At 37.9% G+C, this 25,307-nt stretch overlaps 1 protein-coding gene across 4 annotated transcripts in view; it reads left to right on the top strand.

The window, feature by feature from the left end:
• The first annotated feature begins 14,764 nt into the window (after positions 1–14,764).
• BRMS1L (BRMS1 like transcriptional repressor) overlaps positions 14,765–25,307 on the top strand; it is a 41,692-nt gene continuing 31,149 nt past the window's right edge. Inside the window, exons 1-3 of one of the 4 annotated variants that reach the window (XM_033428390.2) lie at positions 14,765–15,110; positions 21,237–21,327; positions 25,125–25,252. In XM_033428390.2, the coding sequence (XP_033284281.1) occupies positions 14,969–15,110; positions 21,237–21,327; positions 25,125–25,252 (361 nt within the window). In that variant the 5' untranslated portion in view covers positions 14,765–14,968. The remainder of the gene's footprint in view (positions 15,111–21,236; positions 21,328–25,124; positions 25,253–25,307) is intronic. The other 3 variants (XM_049705942.1, XM_049705943.1, XM_004269973.3) reach the window with 3 other exon arrangements.

The following is a 25,307-nucleotide window of genomic DNA, read 5'->3' on the forward strand; positions in this document are numbered from 1 at the left end:
AAGCCCTCAATAAATATCTGTTGTATGGAAGAATGATTGTCAGTTCCCCTCCCTTTCTCTTGCAAGGCACTCAGTAAATGTTTAGTAAATGAATGAAATAATTTTAGAAAATAAAAATTGTAACATATCATTAATAATAATTATATGGCTGGCTCACCTGAGGAAAAAAGGCAACACTATTGCAAAACAAAGTGGTATTAATGTAATTTAGAGATAGCATGCCCAGCCCACTGCCTGATTTTCTCTATAAAAGTATAAGCTCTCCCCACTGGAGACATATTTATTTTGAAAAGAAAAACTCAGAAAATTCTCTTTGAAATATTGCTTGTGGAAACTAGAATTCAAACTTAAGTTTACAATCATGAACATCCCAAGAAAAATATGTCATCATCAATATCCCAAATGTGAGTGTTACATTACTATTTATTATAAAGTCAGGTTTATTCAAATTTAAGAGATTTTTAAAAATGAATAGATTTTTAAATAGACTTTATTTCTGTAGTTTAGTTTTAGGTTCACAGTGAGAGGAAGATGCAGAGATTTCCTGTATGCTCCCTCCCCCACACATACACAGCCTCCCTCACTTAGCAACATTCCCCACGAGAGTGGTACATTTGTTACAGTTGGTGAACCTACATTGACATATCATTGTCACCCAAAAACCATAATTTACATTAGGGTTTGCTTTTGGTGATACCCATTTTATGGGTTTGGACAAATGTATAATGACATGTGTCCACTATTATAGCATCATACAGAGTATTTTCATAGCCCTAAATATCCTTTGTGCTCCACCTATTCATCCCTCCCTCTAACCCCTGGCAACCACTGATCTTTTTACTGAACAGACTTATTTTTTAAAACAATTTAAAATGTACAGGAAAATTGGGTCAATAGTATGAAGAGTGCCCATTTGCCCAACTGCTGCAGTTTCCCCTGTTATTAACATCTGATATTAGTATGGTATATTTATTACATTTAAAAAACCAGTAATGATATGTTATTATTAATTAAATTCCATAGTTTTATTTTTATCTAATGTCCTTTTTCTGTTCCATGATCTTATCTAGGATACCTTATTACATTTAGTTATTATTTCTCCTTAGGCTCCCTTTGGCTGTGATAATTTCTCATATTTTCCTTGGTTTTGATGACCTTAAGAGTTTTGAGGAGTACTGGTCAGGTTTATTGAAGGATGCCCTTCTACTGAAATTTGTCAGGTGTTTTTCTCATGATTAGACTAAGGTTTTGGTTTTGGGGGAGGAAGATCATGGAGGTAAAGTACCATTTTCCTCACATCATATCAATGGTACATGCTATCATCCTGACCTCCACTGTTGATGTTGACCTAGATCACCTGACGGAAGTATTGTCAGGTTTCTTTAATGTAAAGTGTTTTGTTTTGTTTTGTTTTTGGCTTTTCCATACCATACTCTTTGGAGGGAAATCACTGTGTGCAGTCATTATTAGCTGATTACATTTATTATAAAAGCTGTACATTTACTTCCAGTACTTTAGACATGGTATCTGCTTTAGTTTCATTACTTGTGAATGAGAAGGTTGAAATTCCAACTGTGTTGCAATAGTAACAGGAGAATGCTTACCAACTGAATCCTAATGAGACACGAATGGCAAGGAACTGGTTAGCAGTTAGAAAATTAAGAACCAAAAGAAGTGATCAAGAGATACCAGCAGTTCTCAAAGCTCTTTGTCTCAGGATCGAAATTATTGATGACCCCCAAAGAGCTTTTGTTAATTTATTACATTATTAAAAATTAAACCTGAGGAAACTACAAAATCCGGATGAAAGAAATCAACTATATAAATAAGTGGAGAGATATTTCATGTTCATGGAATGGAGCATTCAATTTTTTAAAGATGTCAATTCTTCCCAACTTGATCTATAGAGTGAACACAATACAAATCAAAATTCCAGGAAGCTATTTTGTAGGTATCAACACACTGATTCTAAAATTTATGTGGAGGGACTTCCCTGGTGGTCGAGTGGTTAAGATTCCGAGCTTCCATTGCAGGGGGCGTGTTCAATCCCTGGTCGGGGAACTAAGATCCCGCATGCCGTGCAGTGTGGCCAGATAAATAAATAATAAAAAAATTAAAGTTTATGTGGAAAGGCAAAAGATCCAGAATAGATAACACAACACTGAAAAAGAATAAAGTTGCTACAACCTGATTTCAAAACTCACTATACAACTATAGTAATCAAGAGAGTGTGGTACTGGTGAAAGAATAGACACAGCAATCAATGGAACAGAATATGGAGCCCAGAAATAGACCACACAAATATAGTCAACTGGCATTTGACAAAGGAGCAAAGGCAATTCAATGGAGAAAAGATAATCTTTTCAACAAATGTGCTGAAACGAGTGACATCCACATGCAAAAAAATAAGCCTAGACACAGACCTTACACCTTTCACAAAAGTTAACTCAAAACGGAGGATACATAAAAGTAAAGTGCAAAACTGTAAAACTACTAAAAGAAAACAGAAAATCTAGGTGAGCTTTCATTTGGTGATGAGGTTTTAGGTATAGCACCAAAAGCATAACCCATGACAGAAAAAAATTGATGTTAGATTTTATTAAAATTAAAGTTTCTGCTGTGGGAAAGACACGGTTAAGGGAATCACAAGATAAGCCATAGACTTGCAGAACACAAATCTTTGCAAAAAAGCCATAGCCTTGCAAACACAAATCTTTCCAAAACTCATATCTAAAAAAAGACTTGTTTAAAACATGTTGGGTTGGCCAAAAGTTTCGTTCGTTTTTTTCTGCAAGATGGCTCTAGTAGCACTTAGCTGTCTTTAACTTCATTCGAAACAATTTTGTTAGATTGTATTGTGACAGCTGTTATATCAGTGTGCATTTAAAAAAAACTTATCGAAATTGGTGAATTTTTGTGTAATCATTTTAATATTGAAGATGGAAGAAAAAAGCAACATTTTTGGCATATTATGCCTTTTGAGAAAGGTAAAAAAGCAACTGAAACACAAAAAAGATTTGTTCAGTGTATGGATAAGGTGCTGTGACTGACCGAACATGTCAAAAGTGATTTGTGAAGTTTCATGCTGGAGATTTCTCGCTGGACAATGCTCCAGGCTCGTTTAGAACAGTTGAAGTTGATAGTGATCAAATTGAGACGTTAACTGAGAACAATCAACGTTATACCATGCGGGAGATAGCCGTTATACCCAAAATATCCAAATCAAGCGTAGAAAATCATTTGCACCAGCTTGGTTATGTTCATTGCTTTGATGTTTGGGTTCCACATAAGTTAAGCAAAAAAAACCTTCTTGACCATATTTCCACGTGCAAGTCTCTACTGAAACATAATGAAAATGTTCCGTTTTTAAAACAAAATGTGATGGGTGATGAAAAGTGGCTACTGTACAATAATGTCGAATGGAAAAGATCATGGGGCAAGCGAAATGAACCACCACCAACCACACCAAAAGCTGGTCTTCATCCAAAGAAGGTGATGTTGTGTATATGGTGGGATTGGAAGGGAGTCCTCTATTATGAGCTCCTTCTGGAAAACAAAATGATTAATTCCAACAAGTACTGCTCCCAATTAGACCAACTGAAAGCAGCCCTTGACGAAAAGCCTCCAGAATTAGTCAACAGAAAATGCATAATCTTCCATCAGGATAATGGAAGACAGCATGTTTCTTTGATGACCAGGCAAAAATTGTTACAGCTTGGCTGGGAAGTTCTGATTCATCTGCTGTATTCACTAGACATTGCACCTTTGGATTTCCATTTATTTAGGTCTTTACAAAATTCTCTTAATGCAAAAAAGTTCAATTCCCTGGAAGACTGTCAAATGTACCTGGAACAGTTCTTTGCTCAAAAAGATAAAAAATTTTGGGAAGATGGAATTATGAAGTTGCCAGAAAAATGGCAGAAGGTAGTGGAACAAAAGGGTGACTATGTTGTTCAATAAAGTTCTTGGTGAAAATGAAAAATGTGTCTTTTGTTTTTACCTAAAAACTGAAGGAATATTTTGGCCAACCCAATACAGCGAACTATCAAGAAAACAAGTGACCCATTTAAAAAATGGGCAAAAGACTGGATAGACACCTTACCAAAGAAGATATACAGATGGCAAATAAGCATATGAAAAGATCCTCAATATCATTTATCATTAGGGAATCACAAATTAAAGCAACAGTAAGATACTATTGCACACATATTAGAATGACCAAAATTCAAAACAAATGCTGCATCAAATGCTGGTGGGAATGCAGAGCACAGGAACTCTTTTTTTTTTTTTTTTTTAAATAGTGTGCTTGGGGCACACTATCACCTATTCTGCCCTTTTTAAAATTAATTTTATTTATTTATTTTTGCTGTGTTGGGTCTTTGTTTCTGTGCGAGGGCTTCCTCCAGTTGTGGCAAGCGGGGGCCACTCTTCATCGCGGTGTGCGGGCCTCTCACTATCGTGGCCTCTCTTGTTGCGGAGCACAGGCTCCAGATGCGCAGGCTCAGTAGTTGTGGCTCACGGGCCTAGTTGCTCCGCGGCATGTAGGATCTTCCCAGACCAGGGCTCGAACCCGTGTCCCCTGCATTAGCAGGCAGATTCTCAACCACTGCGCCACCAGGGAAGCCCAGGAACTCTTATTCATTGCTTGGGGGACTGTAAAACGGTACAGCCTGCTTTGGAAGACAGATTGGCAGTTTCTTGTAAAGTTAAACATATTCTTACAATATGATCCAGCAATTACACTCCAAGATATTTACCCAATTGATTTGAAAATATGACCTCACCAAAATTTGCACACAAATATTTGTATTATCTTTATTCATAACTCCAAAAATTGGAAGAACCAAGATGTCCTTTAATAGGTGAGTGAATAAAAAAACTGTTACACCCATACAATGGGATACTATTCATCAACGAAAAAAAATCAAGCCATGAAAACACAGGAATGAATCTTAAGTGCTTATTACTAAGTGAAAGAAGCCAGTCTGAAAAGGCCACATACTTTATGATTTTAATTATATGACATTCTGGAAAAGACAATATTATAGCAACAGTAAAAATCAGTGGTTGCCAGAGGCTTGGAGAAGAGGAAAGAGGGGTGAATAGGTGAAGAAGTGGGGATTTTTTAGAGTGGTGAAATAATTCTATATGATATTGTAATTGTGGATACTTGACTCTGTGCATTTATCAGTACTCGTAGAACCTTATAGAACATAGAATGAACCGTAATGTATGCAAATTTAAAAAATCAATTAGAAGGTCAGAGGATCCCAGGTTGGAACACAGAATGTGACAAAGTAACTGTATTACAATGTATGCAACAGCTTCACTGAAGAAGGTAGGGAAAACATACTCATTTGAAAATGAGAGGAATCTGTAAGACTGAGGACTAAAGAAAATGTGCATAAACACTGTACTCTAGTTGATTAAGTCTTTACCCCCATGGGGGTATGGCTTAAGAATTTTGATACTGGTATACATGTATATTGGAATTAAATAATTATGTAAGTGGATGGCCGATGGCAGGACCCAAGCTGCTTCTTGTTGGAGTGGGAATTTTTCAGATAAGCCCAGGGAGGAGGGTAGAATCATCCATGTGGTAGTGGATTTGAGTTGGAGACATCATCAGGAACTCATGTTTAGCTTAATGTAGATAGTTACATATAGAAATATTTATAGACAGGAATATAGATGGATTAGTAAACACATGTATATTTCCTTGCTCATCAGCTGAGAGGGCTTAGAAGCAATGACACCCTAGTAGCAGCAAGCACACCTAACACCCAGATGTTGGTTTTTTTAGTACCATTTTCCAATTAAAAAAAAAGAAGAAACAAGGCTCTTTGGAATAATGTATGTTTCTAGGCCTGGAGCTGATTCTAGGTCTCATATACAAGATGAGCCTGGAACATTTTGTAGTGACAGAAATAAGGAAATGCTACACACACACACACATATACACACACACGCACAAATTATAGGAGTACATCAACTGAAAGAGCACCTAATAGTCAAAGTTGAGACAATGTGAACAACAAAATAAATAAAGTAGTATTAGATTATAACACAAAATATAAAATAAACATCCATGAGTCCATACTGATATAAATAATGACAGAATAAAAAATAAATGAGGGAGAAGAGACAAATCTCCCATGCAAAAAGAATTCCAAAGAATTTATGTAGATACCCAAGGAGATGGAGAATAACTCCCTACTTCTTAGGTGTGGTCTGCACATAACGAGTTTCTTCCAAAGAGTACAGTATGGAAGGGGCAGGGGGAGTAACTTTACAGTGGAGAAAGGGAAATTTTTTTTTTAAAACTCTATTGCACTCTTATTTATTTATTTGACGGCCCAGAGTCTTATTTGAGGCACGCAGGATCTTCATTGCGGCACACGCGATGTTTTCATTTGCGGCATGCGGGATCTTTTTTCTTTTTTTTAGTCGCGGCATGCGGGATGTAGCTCCCTGACCAGGGATCAAACCCGGGGCCCCTGCATCGGGAGTGCGGAGTCTTAACCGCTGGACCACCAGGGAAGTCCCCAAAGGGGGAATATTTTAATTTTTTTTTTTGGATAATTGTGGTCACTATGCTAAAACTAACCTAAACTAAAACTCAACGATTGGTGCTTTCTTAAAGATTAGTTGTAATGTGGATTATGAAAGCATATCGGTAAACTTTTTATATTCTTTACATTAAAATCTTGCACTTTAAATGGATCTTTTACCCATGCATAATTTTGTAACATTATACATTTGCCATTTGGAAAATAATTGTTCACTGATATACAGATATTCCAAATGTTAATACATTTCATTAAACAATATAAGTATTTTAAAAAGCATATACATCAGAAAATCTTTTAAGTATTAAAAGGTTGTCATGATCACTATGGTGAATAAAAGTTTTCCAAATTCCTAATTATCATTTGGAAACTTGAATTTTATCTTTCGTAACAAATACCGTCACTTGTTTTACTAAAAGTGACAGGCTCACTTTGTTTATTTGATTTTTTGTGAAAATATTTGTCAGATAACCAAGTCTGAATAACTGGTTTGTCAGCTCTTTCAAGTAAAACTGCCATTCCTTGAATCAAGTTGCTAGGTTAGCTCACAACTCAATCACACAAGTGCTTTTCCTGAAGACCACCATTGTACTTCAGTATGTAGGTTTTGCCAGAGAAAATATTAAAAAGATGTACTCAGTGCCTGGGATCTCATAAAGAGTAACTTTTCCTGCTTCATCAAGGACATTCGTAAGTGAAACTGGCAATGAAGAATACAATGAATATTAGTATGGTTTGGTACCACTGCCTTCACGCTATTGTGCCAACCATTTTACCTATCATTGCTTTTGCATCATCGGTTCCAATGTCAAAACATTTTGTAATTTCTTTCTGTTTAACTTCACAGATTATGATTGAATTTTTAGAGAAAACAGGTAACATTCACACACAAGTCAAGAAGCATTAGAAGAACTAAGAATGTAATACACAACATGATAAATATAATTAACACTGCTGTATGTTATGTATGAAAGTTGAGTGTAAATTCTAAAGAGTTCTCATCGCAAGGAAAAATATATTTTTGTATTTCTTTAATTTTGTACCTATATGAGATGATGGATGTTCCCTAAACTTATTGTGATAATCACTTCTTGTAAATCAAATCATTATGAGGTATACCTTAAACTTTTGCAGTGTTGTCAAGTATATCTCAATGAAACTGGAAGAAAAAAAGAAGCACTGGAAGAAATTTTGTGATTGGCTAAGGACAGAGAGCACTGAAAATAATATACAGTGAGTATAGAACTTCTTAAGTGAAATATATTTTTCATGAGATTTGTTGACGCAAAGGCTGCTGACATTATTTATTAGCATAAGGAAATAAATCGAATTCAAAGAGAAGGGAGATAAGTAAACTATGTTGTATATCCTCTTTCTCATGCCCCATATTTAATCCATTATTAAGTTTTGTTGATTTTTATCTCCCACTATCTCAAATTTGTCCATTTCTTTTCTCCACACAGCCTCTACTCCTGTCCAAGCCACCATTATCTTACCTTAACATCTGATTGACTTATTCGTTTCCCTGTTGCTATCCAGTCCATCTTCCAATAAGCAACCAGTGATCTGATCTTTAATGTAATCTTACCACTAGTCCAACCGTATAATCCCTTCTTACAAACTTTTTTTTTCCTAAAGATCTGATCTTAAATTAATGTAATCTTACCACTAGTCTAATCGTATAATCCCTTCTTACAAACTTTTTTTTTCTAAAGATCTGATCTTAAATTAATGTAATCTTACCACTAGTCTAATCGTATAATCCCGTCCTATAAACTTCCTAAGGGCAACCCACTGCATTTAGGATCAAAAATAAATAAAAATCATATATCCTTATTGTAATCTACCAGGCCCTGTGAGATGTGGCCTTTCCCTAACTTACCAACCTCACCTTGTACCCCTTTCACCCTTATATGCTGACTGTCCATAGTGATCTCTTAATTCCTCAAACATGAACACGAGAAAGCTCTTTTCTACATCAGGACTTTTACATATGCCGTTCCCTCAGTTTATAATATTCCCCCTTCCCTCCCTTCTAGATGGGCTAATTCCAACTTATCTCTCAGGTATTAGCTGAAATATTACTACTTTGGAGAGGTCTTACCTGACACCCACTCCTACAGGTCTCTGTGTTATACTCTCATAACACCAGCAGAGAGCACACCTTAATTTGTATAGTTAACTTTTTAATATTTATCTCTTTACGTTTCTCTAAACTCTGTAAAAGCAGAGGCTGTATCTGTTTTGTTCGTCGATGAATCTCTTGAAACCACAGTACCTGACATATAATATACATTCAATAAATATTATAGTAATATATAAGTGAATATATAAGTGAATAATATATAAGTGAATATATAAGTGAATATAGTAATATATAAGTGAATACAGTAATATATAAGTGACAAGAATAGGTAAGAAATTATGATGGGAGATTTAAAAATATTTCATTCACTGCTTCCTTTAAAAAAACACACACATTTTAAAGACAAGAAAATTAACTGTCTGTTGTAGTCAGAACTCTTTCAACTGAAAGGAACAAATAACCAATCAAAACCTCTTCAATAAGAAGAGGAATTCAGGGACTTCCCTGGAGGTCCAGTGGTTAAGACTCAACAAAGAAAAGGAATTCATTGGTTCATGTAACTGAAAGTCTAAGGATTAACATTGAACACACGTGGATGCAGGTGCTTAAACAATGTCATCAGGAATCTGCTATTTTAGCTTTGTTTCTTCTTTCTGTTGGTTCCCATGCCTGCCTCCCTGTTTCCCCCAGTCATATATGGAGGGAGAAATGGCCCTAGTAAAGCTAGGCTCATAGGCTTAATCGAACTTTTAATTTCAAAAGACGGAAACTTCTTCCTGATAGAGCCAATAAAAGTTCTGGCAATGCCCATCATGGCCTAGGTTGGTCCACATCTCCATCCCTGAACCAGGAGAATATAATATTCTGATTGGTCACCTGAACCATATGGGATGAATGGAGCAGAGGGGGCTCTTGAAGGGAAAATCAAGGAGCTATTGCTTCAAAAAGGGGATAGATACTGAGGAGGATAAAAGATACCCACTTTAACTATACAGAAAAATTATCTGAAGAGGGAAAAATACACATTAAAAATAAAACTGCATATAAAATACTTGCCCTTGAGAAAAATCTTAAGAGAAAAGGAAAATTTCTCTACTAAAAAAAAAAAAATCAGTTATTGACTACAGACAAGCACATGATAATTTGAGCTATGAGACAGTGGAATAATAATATAAACATGCTAATAGGAATGTTATAAAATTTATAGTTGAACTAATCCAAGAACTAATTTCTGCAAATAGACAATTAATACAAGGCTGGGCCCTGTACCAGTCAACAGGCTATTTCAAGCACCTTTAGATGGTTTCGTTCTTAAGCAATTGAAATCATGGTCTCATATCATTGATAATAAATTGGTCTCATTTACTTGTCAATGTAGATCTCTAAAGACCTAGATTTAGTTTGAATGATTAAAATGTTTACGCTGATTTGAATATTAGCCATTAGTCGCTGCCTCTGGTCTCCTGCGTTTGTTTTTCAAGTTATCAGCATCTGGCCTGGGTCAATCAGCAGCAAGGTTTGTGGCTGTATAGCTGATGTCTCAGCTCCACCACGTGGTAGTGGTTGAAATTAAGTTTGCTTCCCTTTAGGGGCAGGATCTGCTGATTAAAAACAAGTAAGCACAGGGAATATAATGAGTGTAAATCAGAGTAAAAAATGGGCGTATAGCTTCCTTCCTACATCTACTTTATTCCAGACAAAGATGAAATTGAAAATTATATACACAGAAATTTTAATCTTTTCTTCCTGTCCCCTAGGATATACTCCCTGGATTCACATGCCCCACTTTGGAGACCACTATCCTAGAGAAATCCTCACACACATGCCCCAAAAGATAAATACAAGAATATTCATTGAGGCAACTGTTTTTAATAATGAAAAAATTGTAAGCAACCTAACTGTCCATTAACAGGTAAGTGAGTAAAGTTTTTAATATTCATTCAATGGAATATATGTACTCAAGGGACTACCTTAGAGCAGGTTAAAATAACTGGATTTAGAGCTACCTGTATCATAATAGATACATCTCAAAAACATTGCCGAGGGACTGGTGGTCCAGTGGTTAAGACTCCACGCTCCCAACACAGGGGGCCCGGATTCGACCCCTGGTCAGGGAAGTAGATCCTGCATGCCACAACTAAAGATCCTGCGTGCTGCAACTAAGACCCAGTGCAGCCAAATAAATAAATAAATACATATTAAAAAATTGTTGAGGAAAAAGGAAGTTGTAGCATGATATGTAGTGTATGAGACTACTTTAAAACATGTTAGACAATCCTTTCTATTATTTATGGATACATAATATACAAAAATGGTATGTACACGTGCACGGCAATCAAAAACACTGAAGTCAGAATAATGGTTACTCTGGAGAGGGAAGGAGAAAACTGGGACTGAAGAGGGGTCTGGAGCAAATGTGGTAAAATTCTAAGATTTGACAAAGCTTAGAGAGCAATACTGTGTTTTATATATATATATATATATATATATATATATATATATAAAATATTCTGAATACCTTTCTATGTGTTTAAATTATCATGTAATATTAAAATATTTAATAAGACAGATTGAAAAACAGTTACCCCAAAGAAGGTATGGGAGGAAAACTAGAAAGAAAAAGCCAGAATTATTTTATGTCTACTCTGTACCAGAGCAAACCGAGTAGGAAATGGAGTGGTATAGGATTATTTACATGAATACTAAAATGACCAAGGATTATGATAGGCATACCATGGGAGAGAATGAACCAAGAGCTAAAATATTCAAAAAATGAGGGGGAATGAGTCTGGGCAGTATGTACATGACAGCCACAAGTAGGGATACTATGTGGTATATGCTGATGACAAGCTGGGTTTTTTTTGGGAGGGAATGATCATCTAGAAGGAACAAGGGGGACATGGAACATACCTACTCCATGACAAGGCTCAGTGGGAGTAGGGGTGCAAAGGAAGCAGAGTCCTAGGGGAGAGCAATGTTCCCTTTAGAACAAGAAAGTTAAGGGAACATTTCAGAGCAGAGGTGATGATATAGTAGATTTTGCTGATGACCGACCATGAGTTTTAGAAGGCTTTCAATAAATGAGTGCGTATGGATGGATTAATGAAAAGTGAGATTTAAAATGTATCTAATGATTGTGTAAGCCCTACGTGAAATGTAAAGTGCTACATAAATGGAAGGCATCATTCCTATCTATTAATATGCCTCGATTGAGGAAACTTCATTCTGTGTTCATGGTTTTCTTCACATTAATTTGTACTTTCTAAATTGACAACATTCTTTTCCAGCCTTATTCATTTTTTTCCCCTTATGGTTCCTCTTACACTCCCTAGGCATCTTTTCTAAAATCTGTTTGGGGAGAGGAGAGAGAAATTACCCTTTTAAGCAAAACACCATCATGCAACTCTAATTGTATAATCTCCCATTATTTTGTCTGCCTTAAACATAAATATAATGGTGACAGGAATTTTAGAGCTGGAAGATAACTTATTATTTTACTTATTTATTTATTTATTTATATATTTATGGCTGCATTGGGTCTTTGTTTCTGCATGCGGGCTTTCTTTAGTTGAGGCAAGCGGGGGTTACTCTTTGTTGTGGTGCGCGGGCTTCTCATTGCGGTGGCTTCTCTTGTTGTGGAGCAGAGCACAGGCTCTAGGCATGTGGGCTTCAGTAGTTGTGGCTTGCAGGCTCAGTAGTTGCAGCATGCAGGCCCTAGAGCAGGTGGGCTTCAATAGTTGTGGCGTGTGGGCTCAGTAGTTGTGGCGCACAGGCTTAGTTGCTCCAAGGCATGTGGGATCTTCCTGGACCAGGGCTAGAACCTGTGTCCCCTGAATTGGCAGGCGGGGTCTTAACCACTGCACCACCAGGGAAGCCCCAGAAGAGAACTTAAAGATAACGTTAATACAAACTTCTCATTTTACAAGTGACCAGAGATCGTGTGATTTGCCAAATTGAATTGTTGATTACTAGCAGAACCAGGGCTAGAATCTATGCCTCCTCTCCAACTTCCTTCTGTTTTCCTTTAAACAGCAGAAACATAGAAAGCACCTGTTACAGGGGCACTGTATACTGGTAGTTGAGTGCAGGCTCTGATGTCAGACTACTCAAATTCAAATCTTAAATCTGCTATTTATTAGCTGTGTGGCCTTGGCCAAGTAACCTAACTGCTCTGAGCTTCAGTTTCCATATCTACAAAATAGAAGGCATAATTTTATATCTACTTCATAGAGCTGTTATAAGGATTAAATGAATTAATGTACTTAAAGCATGTAACAGTGCTTGGCACATAGTGACAAGAAATCTAAGTGATTGTTACTATTTAGCACATACTCTGCTAGCTGCTGATATAACAGAGATTAACAGAGGCCAGGGATTTTATCCACAGCTGTTTTTGTTTGGTCTGGAGTTTAATAAACCAAACCAAACCAAAACAACAGCAAAAAAAAAAAATGCACTTGAGATAATGTTTACAAATCTGGTTATTTCACATAGAGATCTAAATTTCCAGTTTCTCTTGAAAACTGGAAGATTTGACATCTAGGCCAGAATTCTGATGTAGCAACAATTGGCTGGAGCTAAAAGCAGCTGCCCCACTTTAGTCCACACCACTCACATAATGTACATGCATGTACTCACATGCTTGCCTCCGAAATTGCATCCCAGAATAAGACAGTCCCTGTTCTCAAGGAATTCACATCCAATAGGTGAGATGCATCTGCTAAACAATTCACAATACAGTTTGACAGAAACAAGTACAAAGTTGCAAAGTACAAAGTATAGTAGCAACCTGAAGGAACAGGAGTGTGTACTGAATGGTGGAGGTGCTGCTGGTGATGAACGTTGTCAGGAAAGTGGCTTTGAAAAAAAGGAGTGGAAGAGGGTTGCAGAGAGAATAGGATATGCAAAAACATTGAAATGGGAAACAATTTGTGTGTTTATCAATTGAGGAGTTCAGTTTTGGAGACTACAGTAAGAAGAGTAGGCTGACAAGTAGGCTGACACTAGATAATAAAAGCCCCATAATTTGCATCTAAGCCAAGAGATGGATAGCCCTTGAAATGTTTTCTGTCATTAAATTCCAAATCTAACTTTAATAAATTTATGCTTGGATACTCTTATCATTCTCTGTCAAATGTCTTTGGGCCTTGTGTTTGAGAAATGCTGTACAACCCACAATATTCTATGAAATCTCTGTCAATAGCAAATTGCCACTTCAGGAAGAAGCCCTGTCTTTATAATTGATAAAATACCGTTTTTAGGTTTGTCTGCAAGTAAAGTTTCCTCATCTGTAAAATGGGTATAATAATAGCAACTACCTCAGGGCTATTAAATTGAGAATTTAACTCAATATAACTCATTTAAAGAACTTACCAGGGTACCTGATATAGAGTAAAAGTGGTCAATTAGTATGTTATTATGATTATATTTAATGAGTTTTCCTTGTCTATCACCCCTACCATTGATAAAATATAACATTTCATTAAGTCAAATATGTATTTTTCTTTGAAAACTGAAGTTAAGATTGGTAGCATTTTCAGGCTGCAAATGGTAAAAAATAATGCAAAACATACTAGAGAAAAGTGCCAAGATAAAACTTCCTTTCCTTCCATATTATGGATTGCAAAAGTTTCAATAACAATTTAAAGACTTTTGTGCAACATAGAAAGTGCAAGTTGCCTGCAGAAATTAATTAAATAATAGTTTATTAGTAGTAAATAAAAGTGCTTAGGTAAAGAGACATTTCTCCAGTTCCCGTATCCTCAAAGAGGAGGAAAAAACCTCAGGCAAAAGACCTTTTCGTCTGACAGAAACATCTTGGATGGCCTGGGAGCTCAATCACTTGGCGGGAAAAGAATCAATACAGACCAAATTCTCACAATCTGTTTCTGTTTAGTTTATAAACTGCGATCGACTCTGGCAGCTTTCGTGCCTTGTGGGACTTGAAGTCCAGAGGGGAGAAGTGATCAGGACTGTTGAAGCTTGGAAGCTGGCGGCCCCTGCAGCTCTGAGCAGTAAGGACTACAACTCCCGACACATACCGCGAGGCCGCGCCGTAATTACCGGCAACCAACCGGACCCGAGCAGGACAATCTCCAGCCCCAGGCTCGGAGGACTGCCTCCACCAATGGCAGAGCTCCCAGCGCAAAGCCTGTGGGTTAGGTTGTGAGGCTCCGGCGGGGGCGGGGAGGAGCCGAGGGGGTTCAGAAAAAGCTCGGCCGCTGGGTGGGTCGGGGCGTTCGGCGCGCCCTTCTCTGAAGCGGCGGTGGCCGGGCTGGGCGCCGGGAGTGGGAAGCGACGGCGCGGCTGGAAAATGCCAGTCCATTCCCGAGGGGATAAGAAGGAGACGAACCATCACGATGAGATGGAGGTGGACTACGCCGAAAACGAGGGGAGCAGCTCCGAGGACGAGGACACCGAGAGCTCGTCGGTCTCCGAGGATGGAGATAGCTCAGGTACGCGACCCAGCGGGCTGGGACCCCGAGTCCTCGCGCCAGGCTAGCGACAGGCCGCCCTCCGCACGCCGGGCAGCTGCGTCCTGCTGGGAGAACGGGGAGGAGAGAGAGGGAAGGGGCGGAGACTGGCTTCCAGCTCTCCCTGGCACCCGGACTGTTCGCTGGGCGCTGCCCGGCTCCTGGCGGGTCCCGGTTGGCGGGGCGGGGCAGGGCCCGGGCCTGGACTCGCCCAGCTCCCGTACGCTGCGCGGTCCTGCTCGCGGTCCGCCCCGCCCTTGGGAATCTCTGGGTAGTGCCCGGGGCTATCCGGAGCGAGGAATGTGCCGCATCTTGTCTGGGAGACCCTGCAAATGCCTCCTCTCCCCAGACCACCGACTTCTTATTTTGCACCTTTGCAACCCTTACTTGTCAACGTGGGTGGGTTGTCGGAGCCGAGGGTAGATTTGTATTGGCTCTTGGCTGGCTTAGAATTTTTTAATCTCAGCTTCCAAGTCAGCGTGTCAGCACTTGATATTAGTGCTCTTTCGAGGGGCTGACGTGGGAGCTGGACCGTTTACAGCATCTCTCTGCACTTGTCAGGACTAAGAAGAGCCTAACATCAGGGGTGATTGGGGATCTTCATATGCTTATAAATTGGCTGATTTTCGGCAACTTTGAAATTCTCCAAATCTTTTCTTTCCTGCAATCTTTTCTAACTTTGGGCTATTTTAGTTTTGTTTTTTCGGGGGGGAGGTGGGGTGGGGTAGAGGAGGGCAGGTTAACACCACAAGTGAATTTTTGCAAACTTTTAGTAATGGTTATTTAAAAAAAATGGAATTTGTGATTACCTGGATTCTTTTCCTTTTATCCATATGATGAAGATGAGACTTATTTCTTTGTCTTGTCCTGATTTTGGCCATGTGAAGCAAGGATTGATGACAAGTTGATGACAGTCTGTCAGCACCCTGACACCCTCTTTTCAGGTTTCCCTTTCAAAGGAAACCTCCATGGAAGTATGTAATTTCAGTCAATAAATCAACCACCCCAAAATAAGTATTTCTGAGTGACTTGTGCAGTACTGGGTTCCACTCATTGTGAGCTATAAATAGTTATAATCTGACTGCAATTAAAGAGCTGTCATAGGTCACCACTTGATTAAATTGCCAAACAAATGCTTAACTATAAACAATACTGTAGGAATTGAGGCAGAGGAAATCTTTTCAGTATAGGGTGGTCAGCAAAGGCTAGGTGAAGAAGGTGGGGTTACCTAAATTACCTCGAAGAATGGGTAGAACTTGGATTGGAGTGGTAATGTTCAGGTGTTTCTATAGAACAGTGGTCCCCAAGCTTTTTGGAACCAGGGACTGGTTTCGTGGAAGATAATTTTTCCACGGACCGGGGAGGGGGGGATGGTTTAGGGATGATTCAAGCCCATTACATTTATTGTGCACTTTATTTCTGTTATTATTACATTGTAATATATAATGAAATAATTATACAACTCACCGTAATGCAGAGTCACTGGGAGCCCTGAACTTGTTTTCCTGCAACTAGATGGTCCCATCTGGGGGTGATGGGAGACAGTGACACCTGTAGTGTGTTGCTTATGTCCAGTCTACTCCGTGATCTCGTTTTGGCTGCTGTCACTGCAGAAAACCCTGCTTCATGAAGATAAGAGTTGGAAATGGAAGCAGGCTTTTCAGTGCTTTTGTGACAATTTCAGGATATTCCGCCTTGACTTCAATCCAGAACGTATGGAGATTTGAAGTTGTCTCAAACATACTTTTAAGGCCACCGTCATTTGCGATCTCAAGCAGTTGATCCTCTTCTAGCATTGACAAAGTGGATTTCACCTGGCTTATTCACAAATGGGTCGCGGATCCATTTCTTCCCAGTTTTGGGGTCTTTTGTGGTTGGAAAGTAATGTTCAACTCTTTAGAAAGCTGAGATAGGTGATCATGCACCAGCTGGGAGAAAGAAGACCCTGGTTCAGTCTCTTTCAAAATCTCTGCTAATGTTTGAAACATGTCAGAAATCCCAGTGTTCACTCGTCGCCCCCATAATTCCAGTTTGGCTCTGAATGCAGCCACTTTATCTGCTGACTCGAACACAGTTGTCGTTCTCCCCTGAAGTGACAGGTTGAGTTCATTGAGCAGGTTGAATATGTCACACCAAGTAAGTTTTGCGACCCATTCTGTGTCACTGAAATGTGCTGCCATTGGTGAATGTTTTCCTAAAAGAAATCTCTGGAGCGGCTCTCATAACTCAAAAACTCTGGCCAGTGACCTACCTTTAGAAAGCCATCTCACTTCTGTGTATAAGAGAAGACGTGTGTCCGTCTCCTCACAGAGCTGCGTGAACAGACATGAGTTAAGGACATGTACTTTAATATGGTTGATAATTTTAATCATATCCTGAAAAATGTTGTTAAGTTCAGGTGACATTTTTTGGCTAGCCAGCATTTCTCTATGGATGACACAGTGCGTAGACTCACATTCAAAAGCAACCTCTTTGACCCGAGTAGTGAAACCAGAAAGCCGTCCAGTCATGGCAGCCGCTCTGTCTATGCATATACTGACACAAAATGGCCAATTCAGTTTTCCTGTTATCATTCAAAGACTTGAATAGTTCTGCAGCTGTGGTATTGGTTGGCAACAAAAGTGCACATAACATATCCTCATGCACATCCTCCTGAAAAATGTATCGCACAAAAACAAGCATTGTTGCCTTGTTGTCAATATTGGTAGATTGATCAACCTGGATTGTGTACCACGGTGACTCATTAATCCTCTCTAACAATTGTGCCTTGATATCCTGTGCTATTTCATCAATTCATCTAGTTACAGTGCTAGCCGGAAGAGGAACACGTGCCACCTTTTGAACTGCATTCTCTCCTAAAAGTTCACGACAAATGTCCTTAGCAGCAAGCAGGATCGACTCTTCATCAATAGTAAAAGGCTTCTTAGTTTTAGCAATACGTTTAGCCACTAAGAATGATGCTCTCAGTGCAGGCACATTTGATGAAGTGGTGGCCTTCAGTAATTGCTTCTGTTCTTCATGTTCACGTCGTTTTCTTTTGAAAAACTCCAAAGGCTTGTCTTTTAATGCAGGGTGCTTGGTGTCCATGTTGTGAAGCAGTTTTTAAGGTTTTATGGCTTCGTTGGATAGCTGGTCACCACATGTTATACAAAGTGGGCTTGGAAAATGTAAATCACCTGTTGCAACGAACCTGTAATTTAAGTAGGACTCTTGGTATTTTCTTTTAAACCCAGCTTTCTTTTTGTTGGTAGTCTTAGAGTCTTCTGCTGTCTCATCATTGGGTCTTTCCCCCTTTTCAAAGAAGCTCTTCAGCGATATTTGTTCTTTACTCATTTTGGCTAGGGTTAGCTTGTGGGCTTACCAAAACTGTGACTGAGACAAGTGCACAGTGGGGGAAAGAAGCACGGATGGAAGTGGTAAATAAAATAATGGGTGGGCCATGTGCGGACTAAAATAAGTGTCGGATTCTGACTTAAAGCCTGCCACAAGATGCAGCTGTACAATTGAAGTACATCAACTCACTTGCCACTATAAAGCCTGCCATCAGATGCAGCTTAATTGTCACTTGCCACTCACTGATAGGGTTTTTTAAAAAAATTTTTTAAATTTTACTTATTTTTTGGCCGTGTTGGGTCTTCGTTGCTGCATGCAGGCTTTCTCTAGTTGCGGCAAGTGGGGGCTATTCTTTATTGCAGTGCACGGGCTTCTCATTGCAGTGGCTTCTCTTGTTGCTGGGCACGGGCTCCAGGCGTGTGGGCTTCAGTAGTTGCAGCACTCGGCCTCAGTAGTTGTGGCATGTGGGACCTAGAGCATGCGGGCTTCAGTAGTTGCGATGTGTGGGCTCAGTAGTTGTGGCGTGCAGGCTCATTAGTTGTGGTGCATGGGCTTAGTTGCTCTGCAGCATGTGGGATCTTCCTGGACCAGGGATAGAACCCATGTCCCCTGCATTGACAGGTGGGTTCTTAACCACTGTGCCACCAGGGAAGTCCCACTGACAGGGTTTTGATATGAGTCTGCAAGCAATTGATTTATTATGGTCTCTGTGCAAACTTACCTGCTAATGATAATCTGTATTTGCAGCGCTCCCCAGTGCTAGCATCACTGCCTCAGCTCCACCTCAGATCATCAGGCATTAGATTCTCATAAGGAGTGCGTAATCTAGATCCCTTGCATGCGCAGTTCACAGTAGGGTTTGTGGTCCTATGAGAATCTAATGCCGCTGCTGATCTGACAGGAGGTGGAGCTCAGGTGGTAATGCGAGCGATGGGGAGTGGCTATAAAGACAGATGAAGTTCTGCTTGCTCGCCTGCTGCCCACCTCCTGCTGTGGGGACCGGTTCCTAATGTGGTACCAGTCCATGGCCCCGGGGGTTGGGGACCCCTGCTATAGAAGGAGGAATATAAGAAAAAGTGCAAAGGCCAGATCGTAAGGCTTATTCAAAAAAGTGAGAAAACCAGTTTGGTTGGGAGAAGGATTTGAGCTAGAAAAGGAAAAGATATAGATGTGAAAGATTTCAAAAAAAGCAGATAGTGGGATTGATCACTACAAGTTTAAGAGTCAAGGTGAGAAGAAAAACCCAGATACAAGGAGAATGGTGGTAGCATGAACAGAAATGGACAAGTAAAAGATTTGAGATGAAGGTGGAGGATAGAGTATTACAAACATGTTGTTTTTGAGGTCCTGTTGGTGTATTTAAGTCAGAGTGCCCAACTGATAGGTAGAAATGTGGTGTTGGGACCTGCCTGGTATGGGAAGCATAATTTGGAAGTCATCTTCCTAGTCATGAAAATAGGTGAGATTTCAAAAGTGAGGAATACAGAGAAAGAACATCTATACTATATGTGAATACATTTCCTAGATCTGTAAAACATTTTATCTTCAAGTGTTCTTTGTTTTTTTGTAATTTTAATTTTTATGGGAGCTAGAATCTCGCAATATGACATCTATTTACTAAAATTCTGCCTCTCTAATTTTTATGTTGACCCTTGTGATTTTTCACTGTTTTTTATTCTATCCCAGAAAATAATGAACAACTTAATTTGTGAAAAATGTAACAATAATTTGAACTACAAGTCAAATTTTTTAAGTGCAAAGAAATTATTTAAATAAACTTTGCAGTTTTGCATGTTGTGAAAGCATTTCTTTTCTACCATATGTCTTGCATGTTAAATTTCCACAGTTTTATTCTTCTCCAGCCTTGGTACTGGGCCGGTCCTAAGGCTACAGAAAAACTATCCAGAGATATTGGGGAGTGAGTCGTCTTGAGGGACCACGTTTTAAATAGCCAAGGAATAAGCTATTAGGAGCCAGAAATAATTTTAATCTGTTTCAGAAGAGTTAAAAAAAATTGTATACTTCCTCACTATTGGAAGATAACTGAACATAATTTAACTCTTTCTCATAGTTTGACCTTTATTTGATGATGATCAATATGCACATCATTTTGAGCTTCTGTTATTGTCAACTGTATGTGATGTAAAAATAGAAGATATGAAATATAGGACAGAGCTGGTAACTAACAGTTGCTTTCCTTGAAAAGTTTGCTTGTTTTTCTCCTCATTTCCCTCTTTCGCACTGACTGACAGTAATTTGGGGAGAGGGATCAATGGGAATATAAGAGTAGGAGACCAAGATATTCTGTGGTAAACATAATGAGATTAGTCTTCTTTTTTATTTGAATCGCAAATCATCTTTGTGAGCAGTGCTGAAAGAAGAATTCCATAAGTGTTTTTGAGCAATATTAACCTTTAAAGGACATAATCATCTTGGTGCTTAAGTTCTCGTGATTTGGTGGAAAACAGACCAAAAGTGGGTTAATTACTTCATAGTCACAGTTTAATGTCGGCCCTTTAAAATGATTTAAAAATGAATAAAAATAAGAAGGTCTAGAGACTGTTATAGTTTTAATTCATCTGTATTTTAGGTTAAAATCTATAGTGGAAATTATTTTTGGTAAATATGTATTTTAAGGCTGAATGTAGGCCTTGCATATCTAACTTCATATTTCAGTGTTTTTCTTTTTTTTTTTTTTTACCATTTGAATTAACATTCAGATATATTTGGAACATAAAATTAATTTTATCTTTGATATTTGCCTTTTACTAACAGAAATGGATGATGAAGACTGTGAAAGAAGAAGAATGGAATGTTTAGATGAAATGTCCAATCTTGAAAAACAGTTTACCGATCTCAAGGATCAGTAAGTAGTGACTTCAGAAGGTCATTGTCACCGAATCTTAACCTTGTCACGTGTACAGTAGCATGAGAGAAATTATATTCACTCTAAACTATTTTCCTTTTCGTGTTTTATGGGACCGACTGATCTGAAAAAGGCTTTGGCTGTTGTTTGCCTGCTGAAGGCCTCATTAACTAATCAAGGGTTTTGAGGCTGCTTTTGGGGGGGATATAATAAGATTTTTATGTGGGGTTGGTAATGAAAATGTTTTCCTGGGTTGTTGCACCCTTGATTCTAATCTGCTTCATTTATTCCTTTGTTAAATAATTGGATAAAGATAGCATTTTAAAATTGTGAGAATAAGAGAGATATTTCCCAAAGATGGCATAGTGATTTTTGTTTATATCTTAACATTGGGTAATATATACATTACGTGTTTTCACACGCATTATTTAGTTTGCTTCTCTGTAAGGTTGGGAGATAGATAGTCTTATCTCTAATTTACCCATGAGAAGATTGATGCTCAGAGAGGTTAAGTGATTTGTTCATAGTTCTTCAGAAAGTGATAAATTAAGCCAGGCTTTCTGCCTCCTAGTGCAGAAAGTGCTGTGGTGTCCCTTCCACTAAGGCACATTACTTTGGAGGAACTGTAGTGGAATAGAAAGAGCATAGGCTCTGAATCCAGGCTTTCTGGACAGATTTCAAAGGTATAATAAGAGATTCGTTATTATCTACTGTAAAGATTGAATGAGCAGTCTGTAAAATTCTCAGCCATTTGTCTGGCATGTAGTGCATGTTTATTAGATATTATTTTTTTCCCCCTGCTTATAATGCCAGAACTCTTATGTAAAGTTGGTAACGTAAGAATGGGCCCCAGTGATTTGAGAGAACAGAATAGATGCAGATGCAGATTAAAAAAAAATCTTAAAGGTGAGCTTTCAGTTTGGAACTTGCTGGCAAGGTTATGGGGCAAGCTACATTTTAGGAATTGTAAATGAAAGAGAGAAAGACACCTTAACTTATTCAGAAGCTGGCTCTTCAGTTTAGGAATCCTTCGTGATTTTGCTGCTTATTCCTTTTCTTCTACTTCTTCCCTAGAGAGGCCCAAAGAAGAGATGAAAGCCCATTTAATATCTGAAATTGCCAGACTAAAATAAGACAGGTTTGGTTACCATATGAATCCTGCTGGATTTATGCCATTTCTGGTCTTAACTTTCACTGGTATTAGAGATGAATATATAGATAATGTTCCCTGCTAGTGCAACAAATTAATATAAGCAGTCCAAAATAATCCAAAGTTTAAAATTGTGGCTTTAAAAAACATGATATTTTCTTATTCTAAAGATTTACATTATTAATTTGAAATTAAAATTAGTTTGGATCCCCAGGAATCCATTATTTGGGCAACATGGAGAGTTCATTCAGTTCATTTGGGATCATTCTGGAAAAGAGGAAGCAAATTTGTATTTTTGTATTTTAGCACAAGTAATCCGTGAGTGAATAATTCTTAAACAATTATTTAAGATACACCTATTGAGCTTTTAAAGTGCCTTTTATGGTTATCCAAGACATGAAAATTGCTGTAAAGCGCTAGTATAATATATTACGTAGGAGAACGTTGCATCTAGTGAGTCATTTGGACTAATCTTGTTCACCTTGGGGCAGGCAATTGTCTTGATTATTACTTTCTCATGGCTCACTATGACCACCAGCCAGTTCCCCCTACCAGCTTTATTCATTTCTGAAAGTGTTAAAAGTAGACCCATTACCACTATTTAATAGGATTCTTTCTCAAGGAATTGGAATCTAGAAATATGTTTTAGAAAAGAAAAATCTTGGCACCAGGTTTATAATTATTTTTTTGTCTTGCCCCATTGCTTTGTGTTTTATTTTTATTTTGTCACACTGTGTATCTCTGTAAGCTGTCTCAAATCCTCTTTGGCAGAGGTGGGAAATATAATAATAATAATAGTAATAATAATAATAGTAGTAATAAATACCCTGCTTTGCCTGTTCTGCTACTACAGGGCACAGTAGCACTCTATTCCTAAGGCAGAAAATCCACAATTTGCAGTTTGTAAAGTGGTGGAAGGTGAGTTCTTCCACCTCCTTAAAAAGATAGAGGAACTTGTACCATCCAAGTTTCCATTCATTTCAGCGTTCAACATCCAACAAACGTTAATTGAGCTTCTATTCTGCGAATAGTATTGTGGTTGCTGCTGAGGGACTCATGATCCTTGCCTTTGATGAGTTTATACTTGGATTCCAAGGCTGTAGAAATTATACTGATTTTGAGGAATCTATTCTTTTAAAAGTGAGCTAATTGAATATCGTTCATTCACATATCCTCTTCATTCAAGATGTTCACCTATTCAGGATACCTTATCAGTATTTTGTATGAGTTTGATTTTCAGGGGCAGTCATCTTTTTTATCAGATTTTTAGCATTTTGCCTAAAGTTGTATTTATAACTTCAAAAACTATAAGTATCATGTTGTACTTTTCTGACTTTACACATTGTATGTTGCGTTTTAGAAAAATTTAACCCAGATGTGATAACGTATTATTTCGGCAGTTAATTCAGATAATTTTTCCCTTTTTGTTTAAAAAAAAGAATAGTTATTGTATTAACACTCAAATTTGCTTTATTCCTTTAGAATCATTGTATAAATCTCTATGCTAATTATAATGGCCAATAGTAGACAATTAATATTAGTTGCCTTAATTGTATTGGTTTATATTTTCAAGAGGAAAGAGTGGAATTTTATATGAAAGCCAGGTATCATCATGTTTTCAATAGCCAACTGCTATTTATACGAACACCTACAAGCATAAGCAGTGGTTTCTTTTGGAAGTTACTAGATGCCATCCTTGTGATGTATATGACATATTCTTCACCTATGATGAAGTAATAAATGGCAAAAAAATTTTACAAAATGACCTTAAATTGTTTGCTTTGAAATTTTAGGATGCCCTTGAAATGCCACAAAGCCAGGGTTAGAAGTGCCTTTCATAAAGAATGACAATTTAAACATTTTCCTGTTAAAAAAGAGTTAGTTCTGTCCTGCAGGATTATTGCTAAAAATAAACATTGAGTTGTCTCACATACTGTCTTTGATAATCAAGCTAAAGGTATTGGGATGACAGCTGGTAAATTAGGAGTATTTGTATGTGGACTCATAAATAGAGCAACAGGGATTCCTTGCCCCACTTTTCACTCCCCCATCTATTGAGCAACTCATTGTTATATCTTCTTCATTTGCAGTCTAGAAGAACTGAGTATGCCAGATCACAAGTTCTCTAGCCATTGGTTTTACCTTCATCACTCTACTTCTTCTTTGTTCTTTTAAAAATCAAGTAGGCTGAATATTGTAATACTGACTGCTTTTCAGGAAACTCGGAGAGGAGACAGGGAATTATTTATTTTTGAAAACTAGTGATGCCTGTATCTAAATTATTCAAAATGATTTTTTTTTAAACTCAGTGTTTATTTGACCTTTTCTCTTAGAATTGATTTATTCTGCAGTTAAAACAAAAACATCTAGAGTGACCAAAAGTGGTTATTTCAGTTGTATTTTTTGTATTGTAAGTTAACTATTAAAGAGTGATATATCTAAAAAATAGAAAGACATTTCTTTGTGATTATGTGCATAAAGCCAAATAATGTAACTGCATTCTTCTCTTCACTTGAGAGCAAGGCAAAAATACATTTGGTAGGCTATTAGAATATGAATGATATTAAGAAGAGAATGTATAGAAATGGTAAATTGTTAGCCTTTGTTGGGCTTTTAAAATTAATATCTTAATTTTTGCTTTGTTAAGACTTTATAAAGAACGATTAAGTCAGGTGGATGCAAAACTACAAGAAGTCATAGCTGGAAAAGCACCAGAATATTTGGAACCACTGGCAACTTTACAAGAAAATATGCAAATTCGTACAAAGGTAGCAGGTAGGAAAGTGAAACATCTTTTCCATATAGTAGAAAATGAACTCTTCAATAGACT

This window comes from Orcinus orca, chromosome 2 (genome assembly GCF_937001465.1).
Source record: "Orcinus orca chromosome 2, mOrcOrc1.1, whole genome shotgun sequence".
Classification (NCBI taxonomy): Eukaryota; Metazoa; Chordata; class Mammalia; order Artiodactyla; family Delphinidae; genus Orcinus; species Orcinus orca.